The 22,356-nt window shown below is 41.0% G+C and overlaps 1 protein-coding gene across 2 annotated transcripts in view; it reads left to right on the top strand.

The window, feature by feature from the left end:
• The window catches only part of SUGCT (succinyl-CoA:glutarate-CoA transferase), a 1,029,682-nt gene that overhangs the window by 452,777 nt on the left and 554,549 nt on the right, over nt 1-22,356 (top strand). For both annotated transcript variants that reach the window (XM_040432683.1, XM_040432681.1), the window contains exon 11: nt 21,196-21,293. In XM_040432683.1, the coding sequence (XP_040288617.1) occupies nt 21,196-21,293 (98 nt within the window). The remainder of the gene's footprint in view (nt 1-21,195; nt 21,294-22,356) is intronic.

The following is a 22,356-nucleotide window of genomic DNA, read 5'->3' as shown; positions in this document are numbered from 1 at the left end:
TGATAGGAACATTTGATGCTGCGGCCTCTCAAGTGAGGAGAATTTTGTCACGGCACTGGAAGACACTCTTGATGGACCCCGACCTCTCGGATGTGCTAAGCCCTAGTGTCTCACTGACCTTTCGAAGAGGCAATAATCTGCGGGACAGACTTGTGCATAGCCAATTTGCCCCATCAGTTAAGCCACGGACGTGGCTGAACACACCCGTGACGAGCTGCCACAGATGTGGACACTAGTTTCTGCGGCAGCCTTTCACAGGGTAAGACCTTCATTGGGGAACCAAATAACACCGTCTACCAAATAAAGGGTTTCATGAATTGCCGTACGGTGGGCATGATATACTTGGTTACATGCGTTTGTGGACTCCGCTATATAGGAAAAACGTTTAGGGAGTTACGCAAACGCATGGGGGAGCATCTTGGGGATATTCGCAACAACAAGGACACCCCCGTAGCACGCCATGTACAGACAGCCCATGACGGACGTACCTCGGCCATCACTTTCATGGCCATTGAACGGGTGCTCAAACCTACACGAGGGGGAGACTGGAATAGACTTATCCTACAGAGGGAGTGCTGGTGGACCTTCACCTTGAATACGGTCACCCCTCATGGCCTAAATGAGCAAATAAATTTTAGTTGCTTTCTTTAAATACCATTTTTTCCAGTCGTACTCCTGGTATCAGTTCTTCCTGGTCATTTAACCCCTGTGTCTATATCTGGTCGTATTAGGGGAACAGTGGACACATACTGCCATGTTCCCCTCACTTATGAGGGATGGGGAGGTTGTGATCCTACAAGACCGAAGAGTGGCGTTTTGCTCCCCCCTGTTCCTCTCTTAATGTTACTTTCCTAATTTATTGGATTAAAGCCCCTCCTGTTAGTATTCCCTAGTGAGGGGGGTAACCAAGCTATTATTTTATGCAGACCGGAGGAGCGGTTGTGCATATCTTTTTAAATGTCCCAAGGTGACGCCACCTGTTCTTGATATGTAGCCTGACACGGCTCCTGTTTGCTCACCGGGGACAGCTTGGTTCTGCTGCGCTCCGATCACATGATCCCCGCAATGTTATAATAGCCTGTGATGTGGGCGCATCGCGGCAGTCACGTGATGCGGAAATACAGCTGTGCGTTCCACCCCGGCCCCATGAGACGCATGGAGAGATCTCTGCGCATGCGCAATCGCGAAGCTTCAGGTCACAAGACCTTGTGACGGGCACACCTCTCGTGACGTCATGCGGAGGCGCCGGAGGTTTACTGAACACTGCACATGGCCCTACAGCCCTATAAAGGGGCGCTTGTCGCCCCAGCAGCTGCCGGTTACCCCACCACTGCGGACACCACCACCCTGGGTCACAGTCTGATGGTGGAATTAGAGCCATACGCCGACCGCTGCCAAACAAAAAGTAAGTGATCAGCCTCCATGGCCCCATGAGGGCTGACGGCATGGGGGCTTACCCATGTTATGTTACTGTACTTACTCTAGCCTTCTGTACTTTTGATGTGATCCTCAGACTCAGCCGTAATCCGACTGCAGTAACTGCCCCGTGTCCCCTGATGAATCCTGGGGCATCCTGTCTTTGAAGAAACGCGTCGGGACACATAAGTATACCTCTCACACTATCTCTTTCAGTGGATATATTTTTTTTGTGGTGGGGTTACGTTTCTGGTAACTGTGTGTATTTTGTTCCTCTGGACGGACCATGTTTTCCTAGGTGCTAGGGCCTCATTAGGGTCGTTTACATAGGAAGAGAGCTCCTGTCTGGGCCACCCCTTGCGGGGCTTTTTGGACCCCGTCCCGTGGATATATGTTGTAGGGCGGACCAGGTCAAGCAGGGAGGTACTAGGGCTAGCTGATCTGACCTGACATAGCCGTGCCCGGTTTGCCATCACTGGTCCAGTCCATTACTCACACTTTACCCACATCTTAATTAACTGGTCCTTGCCTGTGTACCAGTTTGTGTATGTATTTGTCTTACTTGTTGTTTGTCTGTAGGGGCTGTTTTTTATCTCCTATTATTTAATAAAAGTGATATTTTATGTAGTTTACTGCCCCCCTTAGTTTTTTCTTGTTCCCCTTGTCCCCCCTCCTCGGTTGGCCAAGGAACTGCGGACTCTGCCGCAGCATTGTCAGATGGAAATTTTTTGAACAATTTTTCAACAAGGATCTTCTGGTATTGCACCATTTTGCTTGTCCTGTCCATCAGAGGAATGAGAGATGAGAAGTTATCTTCTGTAGCGGGGGTCGAGAAGGGTGAACAAACAGTAATCTGTGTTGTCTAAAATGCGTATAACGCGCAGATCGCGGGAAAGGCAGCCTAACATGAAGTCAGCCATGTGTGCCAGAGTACCAACAGGCAAGACTTCGCTGTTGTCATCTGGAGGATCACTCTCAATCTCCTCATCCTCTTCCTCCTCTTCTGCCCACCCACGCTGAACAGATGGAATTAAACTTCCATGGGTACTAACCTCTGTAGCAGAGGCAACAGTCTCCTGCTCCTCCTCTTCATCGTCCAATTTGCGCTGAGAATACGAACTGCGGGTTGTCTTGCTATCACCCTGTGTAATGTTTTCCCCCATTTCCACCTCTTCCACATGCAAGGTGTCGTCCTTAATTGTGAGCAGCGAGTGTTTGAGTAGACACAGAAGTGGGATGGTTACGCTGATAATAGCGTTATCGCCGCTCACCATCTGTGCTGATTCCTCAAAGTTTCTTAAAACCTCAGAGGTCAGACATCCATGCCCACTCCTCGCTTGTGAATAGCAGAAGCTGACTAGAAAGGCGACGACCATGTTACAGCTGGTATTCCACTACTGCCCTCTGCTGCTCACAAAGCCTGGCCAACATGTGGAACGTCGAGTTCCAGCATGTGCTCACGTCGCACAACAGCTGGCAAACTGGAAATTTCAAGAGCTGCTGCAGCATTAACACACCGGCTGAAGCTGTCGGTGACTTGCGGAAATGTGCACACATGTGGCGCACCTCCACCAGTAGCTGAGGCAAATTGGGGTAAAGTTTTGAGAAACCGCTGAACCACAAGGTTGAACATGTGGGCTAGGCATGGGATGTGTCTGAGCTTGCCAAGCTCCAAAGCCGCCACCAAGTATTGATTAATGATTATAGCGTACAGAGCAAAAAAAGGAAAAAATATTGGCTGGCTCACAGTTAATTTGCATATACTTTACTAAATTAATCCAACTGTATTACAAAAACAATATTCACATAACAATGACAATAAAAATATATTGAAACATACTCTCGGTCCTTTTTAATATTATAAGATGCAGAGCTCATGCATAAAAATTCATATTTAGTAATAAAAAGGTACAGCTTTGTTGTTCTTATACCATAGTTCATTGCATAGGCGTAAGCGCTATATCCTTTGGTCGTGCCTTATTGTAGAATATAATATCCTTATAAAGTCTGAATAATGTTTAATATACTAGCGCTCCCGCGCTTATACTGGGAATTATAGTACCATTAGAGACTCGCTTCCGTATGGGCTATTCTTGAATTGTCCCGATGTCTGATGTACTACACCTAGTATAATGATTCCTTTATGAAATATTTTAAAGGGGTTATCAAATATTTTAAACAGCCCCCCATGCGCCTGGTCCCTCACAGGGAATATACTTACTCTGCTCCCTGCGCCGATCCTGGCACCATCGCTGCTGCTTCTCCCTGTACACGGATGAAATCATCTGGTGTTGGGGTGGGAGCAGCCAATGGCATGCGGGGACGGGACCGAGCCTCCCTAGCATCGCGGGTGACGCTAGGAAGGCTTGTCCCCGCCTGCCATTGGCTGCTTCCCCCTGGCAACGGATGTTTTCACCCGTGTACAAGGAGAAGCAGCAGGGGCGATGACGGGACCAGGAGCTGTGCGGGTAGCGGAGTAAGTATATTACTTGTGAGGGGCCCAGCACATTGGGCGGGGGGGGGGGGGCTGTTTATGATATTGAATAACCTCTTTAATATATCTGTTAATGTTGGCAGTAATTCGGGGGGTTATAACTCACAGATCCTGCAGCGCTGTGATCCTCCCTCTGAATGGGTCCGCATCCTTTCTGTAATATTGCGGAAAGGGTTCGGACCCATTCATTTCAATGGGGCCGCAAAAGATGCGGACAGCACACCGTGTGCGGTCCGCATCTGCAGTTCCGCTCCGCGGCCCCGCAAAAAAGAGAGAGCAAGTCCTATTCTTGTCATTTCTATCATAGTGCAGACCGCAAAACACTACAGCTGTCTGAATGAGCCCTAAATATTGGTCTTCATACTCATCTTCCATGCAGCACTGTCCATTGGCTCTGTAGGCAAACAGCTTCTGTTTCATGCAAACCATTTAAAATTTTAACTTATTGGTCCAAAATGTTCCTCCTGTTGGTCAGCATCCCATTCCTTATGTTTAAATGGACCTCCAAGTTGATTTTCATATTGGCCTAATGTCTTTTTGGTGGCATTGCTGCAGACAACATTTACATGGAAAACATTAGGGTAAGGCCCCCTGCACACGAACGTGTGTGACCCGTGCTGCGGGCCGCAAATTGCGGGCCGCAAAGCACGATCGCCGGCCGTAGGTCAGCCGCATCGGATCGCGGACCCATTCACTTTAATGGGTCCGCGATCCGCCCGTTCCGTAAAAAGATAGGACATGTTCTATCTTTTTGCGGAACGGAAGTACGGGACGCAACCCCACGGAAGCACTCCGTAGTGCTTCCGAGGGGTCCCATTCCGTGCGGCCGTTCCGCAATTCCGGATTTGCGGACCCATTGAAGTGAATGGGTCCGCATCTGAGATGCGGAATGCACACGGAACTGTGGCCGTGTATTGCGGCCCGCAATACGGCCATGGATCACACAGGTTCGTGTGCAGGGGGCCTAACTGGTATTTTGCACAGAAACATAATAATGAAAAGTAAAAAGTTTGTCTTGATTGATATTTAGAAACATGAACACAGTTATTCTTTGTTAGACACAAGTTGACTGACATGTTAAGTAGGCAGAGATGCAATGTTAACTGTTACTGTCATGAAGTTAAAACATTCACTATAATATATGCAAATGTTTCCCAGTGACATTGCACAGATGGCAAATAGAATACAGGAGGATAGTTCAGTGTGCAGCATTGCCAGTCCTAAACATGGATCCCCATATACATTACTGCCACAGGATGTCACCATTGCTTCAGAAGTGACAGATGTTCTTCTAAGGTCATAGGCTCTTAGTCCAGAAATGAATAGGAGTGTAGTAAACGCCTCTATGATTTATAATAGTGATCATAAATCTTAAAGTACAATTTTTAACTGGCAATAACCGTGTAAACTTTTACTAAATTCTTCAGTGGGTTCAGGCTCTATCTCTACTAGATGACATAAACAAGCACAAGTAGAAGAAAGAGATTTTTCCTGGAGACCTGACACTAGAATATACACATTAGCCACCATGTATCCTGAGGCTTTCTTATTTATTGTGTATTAATTTATGGTCCACCTGTTGGAACATTGTAAGATCTTTAAGGTTAAGTTTGCCTTAGTGACCTAGAAGAAAATACAGTTAATGGACTATGCACATTTTTTTCATAAAACAATAACATGATATATTGAGCGCATTCAGATTCAACATAATACCTCCGTTCCTGTCATTTCTTGATGGTGCTGCCTAGAATCAAGTTACAGACTGAGGGCTCATGCACATGACCATTGGATATTTTGCGGTCCACAAATTGCGCATCCGCAAAACATGGATACTGGCAATGTGCATTTCGCATTTTGCCGAACAGAATGGCCGGCCCCTAATAGAACAGTCCTATCCTTGATCGTAATGTAGGCAATAATATGACGTTGTATTTTTTTGCGCAACGGCCATGCAGACATTCAGTCATGGAATGCACACGTTTACATTATTTTGCAGCCCCATTGAAGTGAATGGTTGTGTATATGGGCCACAAAAAAAACGGAACAGACACGGAAAAAAAATAAGTTTGTGTGCATGAGCCCTAAGGGGCTCGCAATGCAAGGGCACCGACCGCGTACCCCTTGACTTGAATGGACACATCTTATCTTTTGCGGTGGGGAGGCATGGACCCGAAAGACCACGGAAGCACTTTGTAGTGTCTCCGTGGGCTTCAGATCCGTGACTCTGCTCCACAAAAGATAGGACATGTCCTCTCTTTGGCCATATCTTACGGATCGTGGACCCTTTTAAGTCAGTGGACCGGAGTGCACATGGCCGGTGCCTGTATATTGCGGACCCGTTGTTTGTTATCCACAATAGAAGCACGTAGCCCTTACGTTCATGTGCATGAGCCCTAAGGCTTTGCTACTGATTATTTTCCAAATAGCAGTAGCATAAGATGCAATGCAATCATGTAGTTTTGAATTTTGTGTTTCCTATAAATGCCACTTAAATGTAAAAGATCCATTCTGCTTGTACATATTAGACATTAACTGATGTTGTAATTTTGCAGATATTTATTTTCCATATTGTGTAACAGTGTATACTATAGTAGCATAGATTTTGACCCATTATGTAGTTGCAGGAGAATGGCAGTAAAGGGTGCTGATGACTCTGTTTAATCCAGCGCTTCTGTGAATTAGATCAAAAGAGGATCTACTGTATGTTATAACAACTTCTTCAATTTATTTGGTGTAAACATTGCATCTTTATCAGACTTGATAGTCATTGAAACAATGTTAACCCCTTAAGGACCCTGCCATATTTCACCTTAAGGACCAGGCCATTTGTTGCAAATCTGACATGTGTCAATTTATGTGGTTATAACTTTAAAACACTTTTAATTATCCAGGCTATTCTGAGATAGTTTTGTCGTCACATATTGTACTTCATGACAGTGGTAAAAGTGAGTCAAAAAATGTATTTTTATTTATAAAAAAATACAAAATTTACCAAAAAATTTTAAAAATTAGCAAATTTCCAAATTTTTATTTCTCTACTTTTTATAATAGATCGTAATACCTCCAAAAATAGTTATTACTTTACATTTCTCATATGTCTACTACATGTTTGGATCATTTTGTGAATGCCATTTTATTTTTTGAGGACGTTAGAAGGCTTAGAAGTTTAGAAGCAAATCTTGAAACTTTTCAGAAAATTTCCAAAATCCACTTTTTAAAGGACCAGTTCAGGTCTGAAGTCACTTTTTGAGGCTTACATAATAGTAACCAGCCAATAATGACCCCATTTTAGAAACTGCACACCTCAAGGTATTCAAAACTGATTTTACAAACTTTGTTAACCCTTTAGGTGTTCCACAAGAATTAATGGAAAATGGAGATAAAATTTCAGAATTTCACTTTTTTGGCAGATTTTCCATTTTAATACATTTTTTGCCATTAATAAAGCAAGGGTTAATAGCCAAACAAAACTCAATATTTATTGCCCTGATTTCGTAGTTTACAGAAACACCTCATATGTGGTCGCAAACTGCTTTACGGGCACACGGCATTGCACAGAAGGAAAGGAACACCATGTGGTTTTTGGAAAGCAGATTTCACTGGGATAATTTTAAGCTGCCATGTCACAATTGAAGACCCCCTGATGCACCCCTAGAGTAGAAACTCCAAAAAGTGACCCCATTTTAGAAATTACACCCCTCAAGGTATACAAAACTGATTTTGCTAACTTTGTTAACCCTTTAGATGTTCCACAAGAATTAATGGAAAATAGAGATTAAATTCCTGAATTTCACTTTTTTGGCAGATTTTCCATTTGAATCCATTTTTTCCAGTTACAAAGCAAGGGTTAACAGCCAAACAAAACTCAATATTTATGGCCCTGATTCTGTAGTTTACAGAAACACCCCATATGTGGTCGTAAACTGCTGTACGGGCACACAGCATTGCGCAGAAGGAAAGGAACGCCATTCGGTTTTTGGAAGGAAGATTTTGCTGGACTGGTTTTTTGACACCATGTCCCATTTGAAGCCCACCTGATGCACCCCTTGAGTAGAAATTCCAAAAAAGTTACCCCATTTTGGAAACTACGGAAGGTGGCAGTTTTGTTGGTACTATTTTAGGGTACAGATGATTTTTGGTTGCTCTATACAAGGTAACACGAAATAGCTGTTTTGGCAAGCGTTTTTATTTTTTATTATTTACAACATTCATCTGACAGGTTAGATCATGTGGTATTTTTATAGAGCAGGTTGTTACGGATGCAACAATACCAAATATGACAACTTTTTTGGTTGTTTGTTTCAGTTTTACATAACAAAGCATTTTAAAAAAAATAATTATATTTTAGTGTCTCCACATTCTGAAAGCCGTATTTTTTTTTTTTGGGCAATTTTTTTTTTCGGGATGAGATGATGGTTTGATTGGTACTATTATAGGGTGCATATGACTTTTTGATAACTTGCTATTTCACTTTTTGTGATGTAAGGTGACAAAAAATGACTTTTTTGACACCATTTCTATTTAATTTTTTTTAACGATAGTCACGTGAGGGGTTATATCATGTGATATTTTTTATAGAGCAGGTTATTACGGATGCGTATATACTAGGGTTGTCCCGATACCACTTTTTTAGGACCGAGTACAAGTACCGATACTTTTTTTCAAGTAGTCACCGATACCGAATACCGATACTTTTTTTAAATGTCATGTGACCGTTTTGGGGGATCTGTGGATCTGTGGATGACGCACTGTCATGTGGGGGATCTGTGGATGGCACTGTTATGGGGATCTGTGGATGGCACTGTTATGGGGGATCTGTGGATGGCACTGTTATGGGGGATCTGTGGATGGCACTGTTATGGGGGATCTGTGGATGGCACTGTTATGGGGGATCTGTGGATGGCACTGTTATGGGGGATCTGTGGATGGCGCTGTTATGGGGATCTGTGGATGGTGCTGTTATGGGGGATCTGTGGATGGCACTGTTATGGGGATCTGTGGATGGCACTGTTATGGGGATCTGTGGATGGCACTGTTATGGGGGATCTGTGGATGGCACTGTTATGGGGGATCTGTGGATGGCACTGTTATGGGGGATCTGTGGATGGTACTGCTATGGGGTGGGATATCTGTGGATGGCATTGTTATTTGGTGGGGGATCTGAGGATGGTGCTGTTATAGGGGATCTGTGGATGGAACTGTTATGGGGAGGATCTGTGGCTGACACTGCTATATGTCATCCACAGATCCCCCTCATAACAGTGTCCCCCAATACACCGGGCCCCGCCGCTCACCGAAGTATTTATAAACGTGAATCCTTATCCTGTTGTTAAGTTGAACTAACGCTGCCCTCTCCCATGTTCCCCTGTATCCCCCTGTATCCCCACAGCACTTACTTAAGCTTCCATAGCAGGCAGAGCGGACGGCACCAGTAACGTCACTCACTGACGTCGCGCGCCTGCTCCGCCTGCTTCACTCGTAAAGTGGGCGGAGCAGGCGCTCTACGTCAGTGAGTGACGTTACTGCTGCCGTCTGCTCTGCCTGCTATGGAAGCTTAAGTAAGTGCTGTGGGGATACAGGGGGGACATGGGAACATGGGAGAGGGCAGCGTTAGTTCAACTTAACAACAGGATAAGGATTCACGTTTATAAATACTGCGGTGAGCGGCGGGGCCCCGCCCATAGTTACGCCCATAGTATTCTATTTATGTATCGGGGCGGGGTATCGGCGGCTGAGTACCGCCGAGAAAACTCGGAATCGGTCCCGATACCGATACTAGTATCGGTATCGGGACAACCCTAGTATATACCTAATATGTCAACTTTTTTTTTATTTATGTAAGTTTTACACAATGATTTCATGTTTGAAACAAAAGGAAAAAAAAATCATGTTTTAGTGTCTCCATAGTCTGAGAGCCATAGTTTTTTCAGTTTTTGGGCGATTGTCTTAGGTAGGGTATGATTTTTGCGGGATTAGATGACGGTTTGATTGGCACTTTTTTGGGGTGCCTATGACTTTTTGATCGCTTGCTATTACACTTTGTGATGTAAGTTGTAAAAAAATTGCTTTTTTTACACCATATTTCTTTTTTTTACGGTATTCACCCGAGGGTTAGGTCATGGGATATTTTTATAGAGCAGGTTCTTACGGATGCGGCAATGCCTAATAAGTCTACTTTTTTTATTTATGTAAGTTTTATACAATAATATCATTTTTGGAAATAAAAAATCATGTTTTAGTGTCTCCATATTCTGAGAGCCATAGTTTTTTCAGTTTCTGGGCGATTGTCTTAGGTAGGGTATGATTTTTGCGGGATGAGATGACGGTTTGATTGGCACTATTTTGGGGTGCATATGACTTTTTATCGCTTGCTGTTACACTTTGTGTGATGTAAGGTGACAAAAAATTGCTTTTTTGACACCGTTTTTATTTTTTCCGGTGGTCACCTGAGGGGTTAGGTTATGTGGTATTTTTATAGAGCAGGTTGTTACGGACGCGGCAATACCTAATACGTATACTTGTTTATTTTTGCACAATAACAGCATTTTTGAAACAAAAAAGCAATGTTTTAGTGTCTCCATTTTCTGAGCATAGTTTTTTTATTTTTAGGGCGATTGTCTTAGTAATACACTTACAGCCTTCCTGCCTGTGAGATCCAGAGGGCTGGATCTCACAGGCTGTCACGGAAGGCAGCCACGATGCCTAAGGAAGGCATCGTGCTGCCTTCCATGCCATCAGGTCCCCGTCACAGCAGCACGGGGACCCGATGGCTTCTTTCTCCCTGCACGGACATCGCACGTGCCGCGGTCAGCGCTAACCGTGGCTGTGCAGGGGTTAATGCTCCCGCATCAGTGATTGCTGCCGGACTCCTGCTGCTGATCGGGCCTGCACCTGCCCGATCACCATGACGTACATGTACTTCTCTGGTCCTTAAGTCACGGCCAGAGATTATGTACATGTATGTCATCTGTTCGGATGTAGCTCTGTCACCAAAAGCTGGCAATTGAACTACACTGCCCTGTAAACCTTGTCACTGACTTACTTAATGGGAGCAGCGCTGCAGGGATGAGCACTGTCCACTATAAAGTTCGACAGGCTGTGTAGCTCTGGTGCCAACTTCTGGGAATGGAGGTACGTCCAAACAGCTGATCGGCAGGGTGTTAGACACCTGCCTATCAGCTAGTGATGGCCTATTCTGAGGATAGGCTGTCACATAGTAAAAACTGGACAATCCCTATATCTCTAATCTATATCCTTTATTCTTAGAAAGGGAAGCATAAGAGACCTGACAGAGCTACATTAGTACCGTATATTGTTAACAAATATATGAAAAATGTAGGTAATAAAATCATTTCAAAATCATATTCATGTGTAACACTTTAATATAAATTAGCCAAATTTCAGTGTTCGTTGTACAATGAGAAACTCTACCAGACTTGTATTTTTTCCTACTAATATTTTCCTTGCAATGTAAACAATACAAACTTTTCTTACGGGGAGGGCTACAGTGTGGTTAGATATTAAGGCTAGCAGTCAGTATATTTACAATGTTAGGTATCATTTTAAAGGTGTCAGTTCATAGAATAAAAAAAAAAAATCCATAGAATTGTATATGTTTATTATTGCTTTCAAGGGAAGTTGCATCTTGTCCTGACCACGGGCGGCATGTAACAGCGACAGGCTCACTTGTTACAGAGACCTGTGGCCTACATTTATTGAGTGGCATTTCATACACCAGTTTAAAAAAAATATTTGGAGTGAGTTGTGCCAAATTTATTACAAGATACACACCTCTAAATAATGGTGCCACATTTTGGTCTGTTGTAAAGTCAGAAAACAAAATCAGATTTGCACCATTTTCTGGCTTTAGTATTCATACAGTAAATATACCTCAATGTTCTTACTGCTTATAAGGATGGGCCTATTTTACTTTGATATAGTGCCGCTGTTAAGAGAAAACTTTGAGGGAGATTTATCAAAGACACTGGTCTTTGAAATCTCCTGCACTGCTGGACGATGGGCCTAATTTATGATTTTTTGGGTGTTTCTGCCTAATTCTGTGTGCCAGAATGAAATCTACATCAGCTCAGAGCTGGGCTCAAGCGAAGATACATGGGTCTGGCTTGCTAGCCCTGCCCAATGCCTCCCCCTTTTTGGAAAGAGGCAACAAATGCAACTTGCAACAAAATTTCTCCCATAGTTTTAAGCAGACGCTTGACTTTGGCTTAGCGGAAATGTCCTGGAATGAGGAAACTCGCTCTTATCAGGCAAAATTGTTTTAAACACTAGGTTTAAGGCAGAACTGCAGTAGATTTGCTGCAGTAATTTCTCCAACTGAAAATCATCTCCATAATATCAGTTTTTTTTTTTTTGCCAGCAAGCACATGGATTCAAGCAAGTCCCGTCCAGATGAATGGACAAGTTGCAATAAATATACTGCATGTACCCTTCGGCAGTCATATTACCTTTTTCCACATTTGTTGTACTGCACCATGAAAAATGATACATCAGGCATGCTAATTGAACATTTTAGTGATTATTTTTTTTTTTTACTATTAATCTGTATAAAGTGCAATAATTAACATAATATTAAAATTTAGTAACACCTTCTGTAAAACCGGCTCATTTTATCCAGACTGTAACCACTGTACTAAATGAAAATGGCTGCTTTTCTGTTCCATACTAACTAGAATGGGTGCTTGAGAGGGCTGTTCTCCAATCAGCTGTGGGGAGGAGGGGTGGAGTCATAATACATTGCTCCTGTTCAGGCTGACTGGATGTGAACCTTGTGCTCAGTTAACCTGACAGGATTTTGGCAGCACAGACTATGGCTGCAGCATAAACAGCCAACTCTGTCTGTGCCTCCAAAATCCTGTCAGGCTGACTGAGCACAAGGTTCACATCCAGTCAGCCTGAACAGGAGCAATGTATTACAGCTCCCCCTTTCCCTACATAAAATGAGCATATTTTGCTTATGACTTTTTTCATTTTTTTTGTATGTTTTCCAGGAGAACCTCTTTATCCCCTTAATGATCAGAGCATTTTAGGACATTTAACGTTCCTAACTTTTTACCTTTTGGGCTATTAAAAAAAAAATTGCTGCATTTTTTTGACAAATAAAACTGTTATTGCTATGTTTTCTCTAAAATTGGTATTTTTTTTAAAGTTTTTTCAGGGGTAATGTGTACAAAAAAAAATTCAATTTTTTAATTTTTATTTATAGTTCTTTATTTTGTAAATTTGCTAATTGACGAAGAACGAATTTGAATACTGTGTGCTATTTGTATATCCGTTCTGCAAAGGATAGGACGTGCTCTATACTGCAAAATGCGGTTCATGGATCCATTGAAGTCAACACGTACATCACACGGATGCCATCCGTATTTTGCGGATCAGCATTTTATGGACTGTTAAATACATACAATTGTGTAAAATACCCTTATTCTTCATTATTTGCAATATATTTCCTTTTATTAAAACTTATTTTTGCATATATTTATGTAACATAATATGTCCCCTGAGCAAAATTCACTCTTTACAATTTTTGTATTTTGTTATTTACACTGTAACTGGGGCATCCATCAGGGGCCCCTGTAGTGATGTAAACTGCTTCTGACATCCCCTCATGTGTATTGGCTCTCTCTTATAGCTAGGGACCAGGAACAGGAGCTTTAAACCTGCACCATTCACAATGACACTGTTAAAGTCTAGGGCTACGCACGTGTACAATATTTGACTCTTCTTAAAAAAATTCCTCATCAGTGAGAACCATGTTCATTCATAGGTCCTAATCCATCTAAGTTCCAGAACTTGAAGCCATGGTTGAACTGTGCAACATACCCTAATAGTCCCTTCTGTAACCAAAATGTGCATTAATTCTACAACTTTCTGAAGGTTATATGTGGATTAAAATCAGTCCACACTATATTTGTCTAATAGTTCAGCTAAAAAACAATGAAAAGCTACTTACATTTTTCTTCATTTTTCTGACAGAGAGCTCACCCATCTCTGCATGTAATCCACAATGTGAGCATGCCTGATCTGTAGCTGACCTCTATATTGACCTTCGCTGCCTGTCCTGACCTCGGACCATTACTATATTGCACATACTCTGCCAGCCCTGACCTTGGCCTGTCCCTGACTATGATTTTGCCTGATCCTTCGGTGCTCTGTGACTTCCATGGGTCACCTGTTAACCACACAGAGACTGTTCCAGTAGTTTCCTGTTGGCTCTCCTGCAGCGATCTCCAGATCCCTGTAAAGGTGTTAAAGGGTGAATGCAAGAGGACTGCCAGGATAACGCCTTTAGGTTTAGCCCAAAGTCAAATCTGTTGGTTGACACAGTGGTTCCACACCCACTGCTGTAACAATTATTTTTTGTATGGTACCCACCTACTAAAGTCAGATTGGATCTTTTTTTTGCAACTTTTAAAATAGTCACAGTAGATTATTATTATTAAATCTGGTATATACCTAAGGCCTCATGCACATAACAGTTTCCTTATTTCAGTCCACAAACCACAGATCTGTAAAATATGGTTACCTTCCTTGTGCATTCCACATTTTTCTCACTCCCATCAATAGTAATGACTATTTTCATGGACCAGAATGGGACATGTTGTATAGTTTGTGGAACGGCCACACAGATCTGCAAAAAATACAGATGTGTGCATGACCCATAGAAATGAATGGGTGAGTGAGCTATCAGCAAAAAATGTGGATAGCACATGGATGAAATATATGGTTGTGTGCATGAGGCCTAATTAGCATACCTCTTTATGCCTAGTTTCCCACCCACTTTTCAAAAGTGCTCAGAGTAACATAAAAGTACAAAAAGTCCTAAAAATTTTATGCAAAAATGGCTTGTGTGCTAAAATTTGCTTTTTTTTGCCAGAATTTTGCTGCAAAGGAAATGCTAAATTGCGCCTATGACTGTCACATTAATATAGTCATTAGACATCAATGCACATTGTCCTTCAATGCCAATTCAAGTTGACTTTCCTAACTTAAACCAAAGAAATAAAATGATTTCAATCTGAGTTTTATCTTGGTTATAAAAGATTAGTAGTGTGCTCCTTAAATTCTCTATGTTTCCGACTTTGAGCAACGTTATGTTACATGTATATTTTTTCTTCAGTTTGTCTGAAAATGTCTTTGTACTATTGGGTTTCTTTTGCACAGGCTATAAATTTAGTATTGTAACTTGCCTTAAATCAGATTTTATGGTAGCTGAAAGAATAATAGGCCTTTGGCAAAGCTTAGAGTTTATGCTCCAAGTTGTACTGTAGCAGATAACTATGTATACTTATATACACTTTTCTTGGCTTATTTGTGTATGCAAGTTCTAAATGATGACATCCTTCCAAACTTTGTCAAATGTGCTTTCTTAGCCTGTCATTTCAGAAACTTGGACATCATTTTTTTCACTGCATATCTGCAATAGTTAGTGGATGCTGTGGATTTGAAAATATGCAACATGCTAATGCTTCGAGTGAATTGGGTTTGGTACACACCATTCACTAACTGCAACTGAAATTCAGGAACAAATATGGCCTCCCTAATACAACCTTCCAAAAAGTTAGGCACCCCTGGTCAAAATTACTGTTACTGTGAACAGAATTAAGCAAGTTGAAGATGAAATGATCTTCAAAAGACATAAAGTTAAATATGATACTTTGCCTTTGTATTTTAAGCAAAAACATTTATTTTTTTTATTTTCATCTTTTACATTTTACAAATAAAAAAAGGTGCCAATCAAAAGTTTTGGCACTCTGCATGGTTAGTACCTAGTAGCACCCCCTTTGTAATAGCTTTTTGTAGCCAGCCAAGAGTCTTTCAATTCTTAAAAAGAAACAATGCAACAGCACTCTGCAAACACAAATAAGAAAGTAAATGTAATAGTGCCATAGTACTTTAGGAAATGTAAAATGTTAATGCTAAGTTATAAATGTGAGATTCTTGGAAAATACATTTTGTACAAAATTATTTGTGCCAGTCCGCCGGCGTCAAGGCAATGTCTTTAGTGAGTATGGGACTATTGTATTTACTCTATTATTTGTCTTTGCAGAGTTCTGTTGCATTGTTTGTTTTTTGCTTTTGTGCTTCCAGCCATGGCGACGTTCACCTGCGCACTGGGATGTCCTGACTAACCCCCAATTTTCTTTTCTTTGCAGTCTGCATTAGATGTGTGGGTGAACCCATAGATGAGAATAAAAATTAGTCATTGCGTAAAATGCAAAGGGAATGTCATCTTTAACTGAATGCCTTTTGGAGATCATTTCATCTTCAACTTGCTTAAGGCCTCTTTCACATGGGCGTTGCGGAAAAATGCGCGGGTGCGTTGCGGGAACACCCGCGATTTTTCCGCGCGAGTGCAATACATTGTAATGCGTTTTGCACTCGCGTGAGAAAAATCGTGCGTGTTTGGTACCCAAACCCGAACTTCTTCACAGAAGTTCGGGCTTGGGATCGGTGTTCTGTGGATTGTATTATTTTCCCTTATAACATGGTTATAAGGGAAAATAATAGCATTCTGAATACAGAATGAAAAGTAAAATAGCACTGGAGGGGTTAAAAAAATAAAAAATAATTTTACTCACCTTAATCCACTTGATAGCGCAGCCGGCATCTGCTTCTGTATTCTTTTCTTTAGGACCTGGCTAAAGGACCTTCGATGACGTCACTCCGGTCATCACATGGTACGTCACATGATCTTTTACCATGGTGAATCACCATGGTAAAAGATCATGTGACGTACCATGTGATGACCGGAGTGACGTCATCCCAGGTCCTTAAACTATAGTTAATGCTCTCCACAGGTCCTATACAGTAAAAGAGTCAGACGGAGATGCCCGCATCGCGAGCAAGTGGATTAAGGTGAGTTAAATGATTTTTTTATTTTTTTTAACCCCCTCCAGCCCTGTTTTACTTAGCATTCAGTATTCAGAATGCTATTATTTTCCCTTATAACCATGTTATAAGGGAAAATAATAAGGTTCGGGTCTCCATCCCGATCGTCTCCTAGCAACCGTGCGTGAAAATCGCACCGCATCCGCACTTGCTTGCGGATGCTTGCGATTTTCACGCAACCCCATTCATTTCTATGGGGCCTGCGTTACGTGAAAAACGCACAAAGAGGAGCATGCTGCGATTTTCACGCAACGCAAAAGTGATGCGTGAAAATCACCGCTCGTGTGCACAGCCCCATAGAAATGAATGGGTCAGTATTCAGTGCGGGTGCAATGCGGTCACCTCCCGCATCGCATCCGCGCGGAATACTCGCTCGTGTGAAAGGGGCCTAACTCTTCACAATAACAGTAATTTTGGCCAAGGGTGCCCATATTTTTGCATGGCACTGTAAAGACAAATTCTAAAATTCGGACTGCCAACACCCATGATGACAAGGAGCTAAGGAGCTTTCTGCATGCGTTTATATTTTGGGGCATATTTACTAATATTGTAAAAGATTTAGACAGTGTAATCTTGGACTAGATGGCATAAAAATGCACCAGATCTAGTTTAAGTTTCTAGCATCTACTAATTGGCTTACTTATTAAACATTGGCACTACAATTCACATATAAAACTGATTCAATCTGAGACAGAATTCTGGTGCATTTACAGTAGTAAATCTGCCCCATTAAGTCTATATTTTTAATTGTTTATTTAAGTGTACTTGTAGTCTAGAGAGCCACCAACATTGGTGGGTGTCACTCGCATTAGTAAGAAGCAAGTCTGAATGTCCCTCACCATGGTGTCCAAATATTTTAAAAACATTTTGTGTACCTCTTTTTAATAATACATATATTTTTCTTATGGCAAAATAAGATTTATGCCTGTTTTGAATGATGATACTGTGGGAGGTAAAAGAGCTTTCCAGTTTTTAGAATGTTTTCCAACTTAATAAATTAACCATAGTATCGCTAGTCTGACTCTCTGATAAACCAGTCTCTGAGATATAAACCTAAATACATAATGTATAGTAAAGTGTACATCCATACATGATATCTATCACATTGACCACTTTATTCCAATATTCTTAAATTTTTGGACAATTCTACAAAATATGCAGTATTCGGTCAGTAATCTTATACATTTGCAGGTTAAAGGGGTTTATCCCATGGATAATGTAAAAAATGAAAATCTGATATAGTACATCGCAACCTCTTTCTAACAAACTTCCAACCAGCCCTGTGCCTCACATGGATCCAGAGATCTCCCCATTCATTGCCCGAATAGATTTATTTCAAGCAGGTAGCCTAGGGAAAATGCACTTTCTCAGGGGGCATATGCTTTCTAATGCAGTTGGTGGCAGTTGAAGGATGGAAGTGAGGATTCATTTTGTGTGTGTTCTGCAGCCACTGAGCGCTTTTCAGTGATGTGCATCAATCATTGTATCTGTGCTCAATTTTTGGTGCAGGTTTTTTTGTGTAAAAAAAAAAGAAATAGAAATTAGTGTTAGATTGAATATATAAATTTCTCTCTATCTATAAGTACACTTCAGGTTGTTTTAGTACTGTAGTACTATACTATACTACAGTTTTTGTATCAACACACAGCTCTGCTTCTAGCATCCTCCAGAATGCTAATACATTTTTGGTGCAGGCTTTTGTTTTGTTTTTTACTTTAGGAATTACTTTTTTGATTTTTTTTTTGTTACTAAATTTATAAGTTTTTATTTTCTTTTTTTCTTTCTCCTAAATTTGATTTCAAATTTAATTCACGTGTAAAAGCACTAGATACACAACCTTGTGAATAATTAAATCAATACACACTTTACATGTGTTAAATCATACACACCCCTTTAAAAATTCTAATGTCCTAATCATCCCAAAGAGTGTATTCAGCTGCGGAGCCATATGCCCTCATTGCTTCTGATAATTATACGTCTAGCAAGTCCTTGTCCTCTTCCTTCTCATCATCATCCAGCGATGAGGGATCCTCAAAATGGAGTCCCAGGGCAACAGTTGACGCAGCCCAATCCCATATGGATAAACAGCCTCAAATTCCTGGGTTTGTGGGCAGCTCAGGAATTCATGTTGACACTGTGGGCATCACAGCAATTGATTTTCTCAAAATCTTTTTCTCTGAAGACTTTGTAAATGTAATGGTGGCCCAAATTTATTTATATTCCCAGCAATTCATTACCCAAAATCCCACGTCATCCTTTATGCAACCCCAGTCGATGCAGCAGAGATGAAGATATTTTGGAGAGATGTGGTGCATATGGGCATGGTAACTAAACTGAAATTAGATAGTACTGGAGTACCTAGATTGAACTCCCAGAATGCCTGTTGGTGAAAGTGCTCACTACAGCCCTTAAAAAATAATTTGGGGTTTAGTTTCAAAAATTGGGTCACTTATTGGGGATATCCACTGTATGGCTACGTCACGGTCTCTTCAAATATGACATATTTCTGTAAACTGCAGAATCATAGTAATTAATATTAAGGTTTCTTTTTGCTGTTAACCCTTGCTGTGTTAGAGGAAAAAAAGCTCAATAAAATGGAAATGCTGTAACAAAAAAATTGCATTCCATCTCTATTTTGCTATAATTCCCGTGGAACATTCAAAGAGTTAAAAAAAAGTTTCTAAATTCTGTTTTCTCAGGAGTGGGTCCAAAACATAGAAGAGGCACAAATCTTTTCATTATACTTTTTATCTGTAGGTTCCACTCCTGTTTTGGCTTACAATTACTTATGGAAAATACTGACCAAATACTTTGTGTGAGAAAGTGGCTTGAGTGGTTGTGTTTTTTAGGACTTTCTTTTTACATTTTTATATTATTTTGTTACTGTGTTTCACAAAATACTTATATTAGTATCTAACATTGATAACTGATGTTCCATTAAAATAACAATTAAATTTAAATATTAACATTGGAGTTATAAAATCATTTGAATTTGGAACTTGACTTTACCTGTAGAGCACCACCAAGTGGTCCACAGGTGTTTCACAATACTATAGTATTATTGACTTAAAGGGGTTCTCCGGGAATTATTTAAAATGGCTGCCAGCAAATTGTCCTAGAATGAGAGCAGGACTGGTTGCCTTCACTTACAGAGCTGCCTAAGGAGGTGAGGGGATGGGGTCTCACTACACTGATCTACAATATCTGGTAATGATGAGATCTTGCCTATGATATGCCATAATGGCTGAGCAGCCTGACAGGAAAACTCACTAATATGTAGTATATGCAAATGCCAGGGCGTAGTGTGTATAGTAAGGCCCCACCTCCTCATCCCCCCCAGGCAGCTCTGCAAGTGGTGGGAACCAGTCCTGCTCACATTCTAGGACAGGTTGCTAGCCACCATTTTGAATCATTCCTGGAGAACCCCTTTAACTGCAAAGTCATGCCAATCTATTTCCTTCTTTGAATTGTGGACAGTAGTCAGAAAGACTACTGCAATTGTAAGGTAGAATAGCTACCCTTATAGCCTATCTCTTTTTTTAAAAATTTCGATATGGCTGCAGCTAATCCTAATATCTCCAAAACCATCCTTATTATACTCACATTCGTCACCTATTTTAAACACAGAGTGGACACACACCACTGCCAGAAACCTCTGACAGTCGGTTATCCAATGGCAGAACAAAATATTGGGCATGTTGGCATTCAACATGTCCAATCGAGGTTTGCACTCATATCTACCATTTTAGGTACAGTTGGGAGGCCCCAATATAAATTAGATTATCAATGCCGCCATATTAATTTAATGTAAAGACAGCTTAATGTGCATAGTCATTGCTCCGAACTACCCAGTCATGCTCTAATCCAAATCCAGTAGTTACTCAGGGGGTACTCAAGAACAGTGTTCCTCAACTCTAGTCCTCAGGATGAATAACGTAGATGGGCCCTAAATCCTAAAAACATGACCGGCAGGTGGGCCCTGAGGACTGGAGTTGAGGACCACTCCTCTAGAAGGTACATTACAAACCATTTATATCTTCTTGTATATTGCCATGTTTTAAGTTGTTGGAAAAGAAAAATCGTTGTATGTCCACATTTGCCCTTTCTTTCACATATCGGCTTTCTACGTTTTTGTATTTAAACTGTACATTTATATAAATAAATATTTTAATAAATTAATAATGTATATGTATAGTGAATCATTGGATTTTTTAATTTTATTTGCTACAATGCCTTTTGTTATGTACAATATATAACTATATATTATTTTTTTGGTTCTCAGAATTTATGGCCTTTATGATGTAATTTTATGGCATATACTGCATTACATATTTTATGTGTAGCAATAATAATTTATTAAATGTAATTTACTGTAGATTACAGATCTTTCTGAACTCATAAATGATCCCCGATTCAAGACTAATAAACTTAGAGTGCAGCACAGAAAAGAACTTCTTCAAGTTTTAACATCACGGTATGTGAATTTTATTTATTTGTATTTTTTATTTAATTAAATAGTAGCTGTTTCTTTACTGATGATTGTTACAGATCAGTGAATGTGGACCCACTGTGCCAACTAACTGGTTTGACTTTGAGTTAACACTAATGTAGAACGTTGTTCTGGCATTCCCTTGGTATTCACCCTTTAAACCCCGTAAAGGAATCTGGACTTTGCTGTAGGTTGCCACCAGACTGTTACCTCTTGAGGTAGTCCCAGTATAGTTGGCAGCTGACCCACATTTAAGGGACTCTGGTGAAAGCACCAGAAGCTCAGGATGCAGAAACTGCAGTAAAACCACAGGAAAACTGCAGGAGCAGTCTGAGTAATCACTGAGTAAAAACAGAATTGTAGTGAAGACATAGACGGAGCAAGCATCCTGCATACTTTGCGGGAACACAGACAAGGCAGACAGACAGGGTTAACTCAAACACAAACAGAACTGAAACTGGAAGTGTAGCATAACACAGGCAGGGATAGAATCAGGGCAATAGGAACACAGCAGTAAATAGCGCAGTATCAATGCAGGATAAACACAGGTACATCACAATAGCACTAGACTTTCAAACACCTTTGCTGCTCACCAGGGAACCTAAAGCTCAGGCAGCCTCTGACTGGGGAGGGTGACTTAAAAGGTTTATCCCATGACTAATGTAAAAAAATTAAAATCATACATAATATAGTACATGGCAATACCTTTCTAACAAAGCTAGAACCTGCCCTGTACCTCAAGTGGTTCCAGAGATCTCTCCGTTCATCGCTGTGCAAGATTTATACCAAGCTGGCAGCTAAAGAGGAGTGTCGTGTCCTTTCAGCTGCAGCTCTCTCCATATTTCAGTTCAGGAGGCAGTTGAAGGATGAAACTAAGCATGTGCAGCCCTCTCAGTGAGCAGGTCAAAGAAATAAGAAAAAAAGCAAACAGCAGATGGCGCTATACAGATAAATTTTATTGAATAACTCAGTGGCTATGCCACATTTTTTAATTACATGCAATAACAAAATAATTCATATGCAGGTGCAGGTTTGAAACTGTTTTTTT

This window comes from Bufo bufo, chromosome 5, assembly GCF_905171765.1.
Source record: "Bufo bufo chromosome 5, aBufBuf1.1, whole genome shotgun sequence".
Lineage (NCBI taxonomy): Eukaryota > Metazoa > Chordata > Amphibia > Anura > Bufonidae > Bufo > Bufo bufo.
Note: the sequence above shows the minus strand (reverse complement) of the source record. Positions and strands in the feature narration are given on the sequence as shown.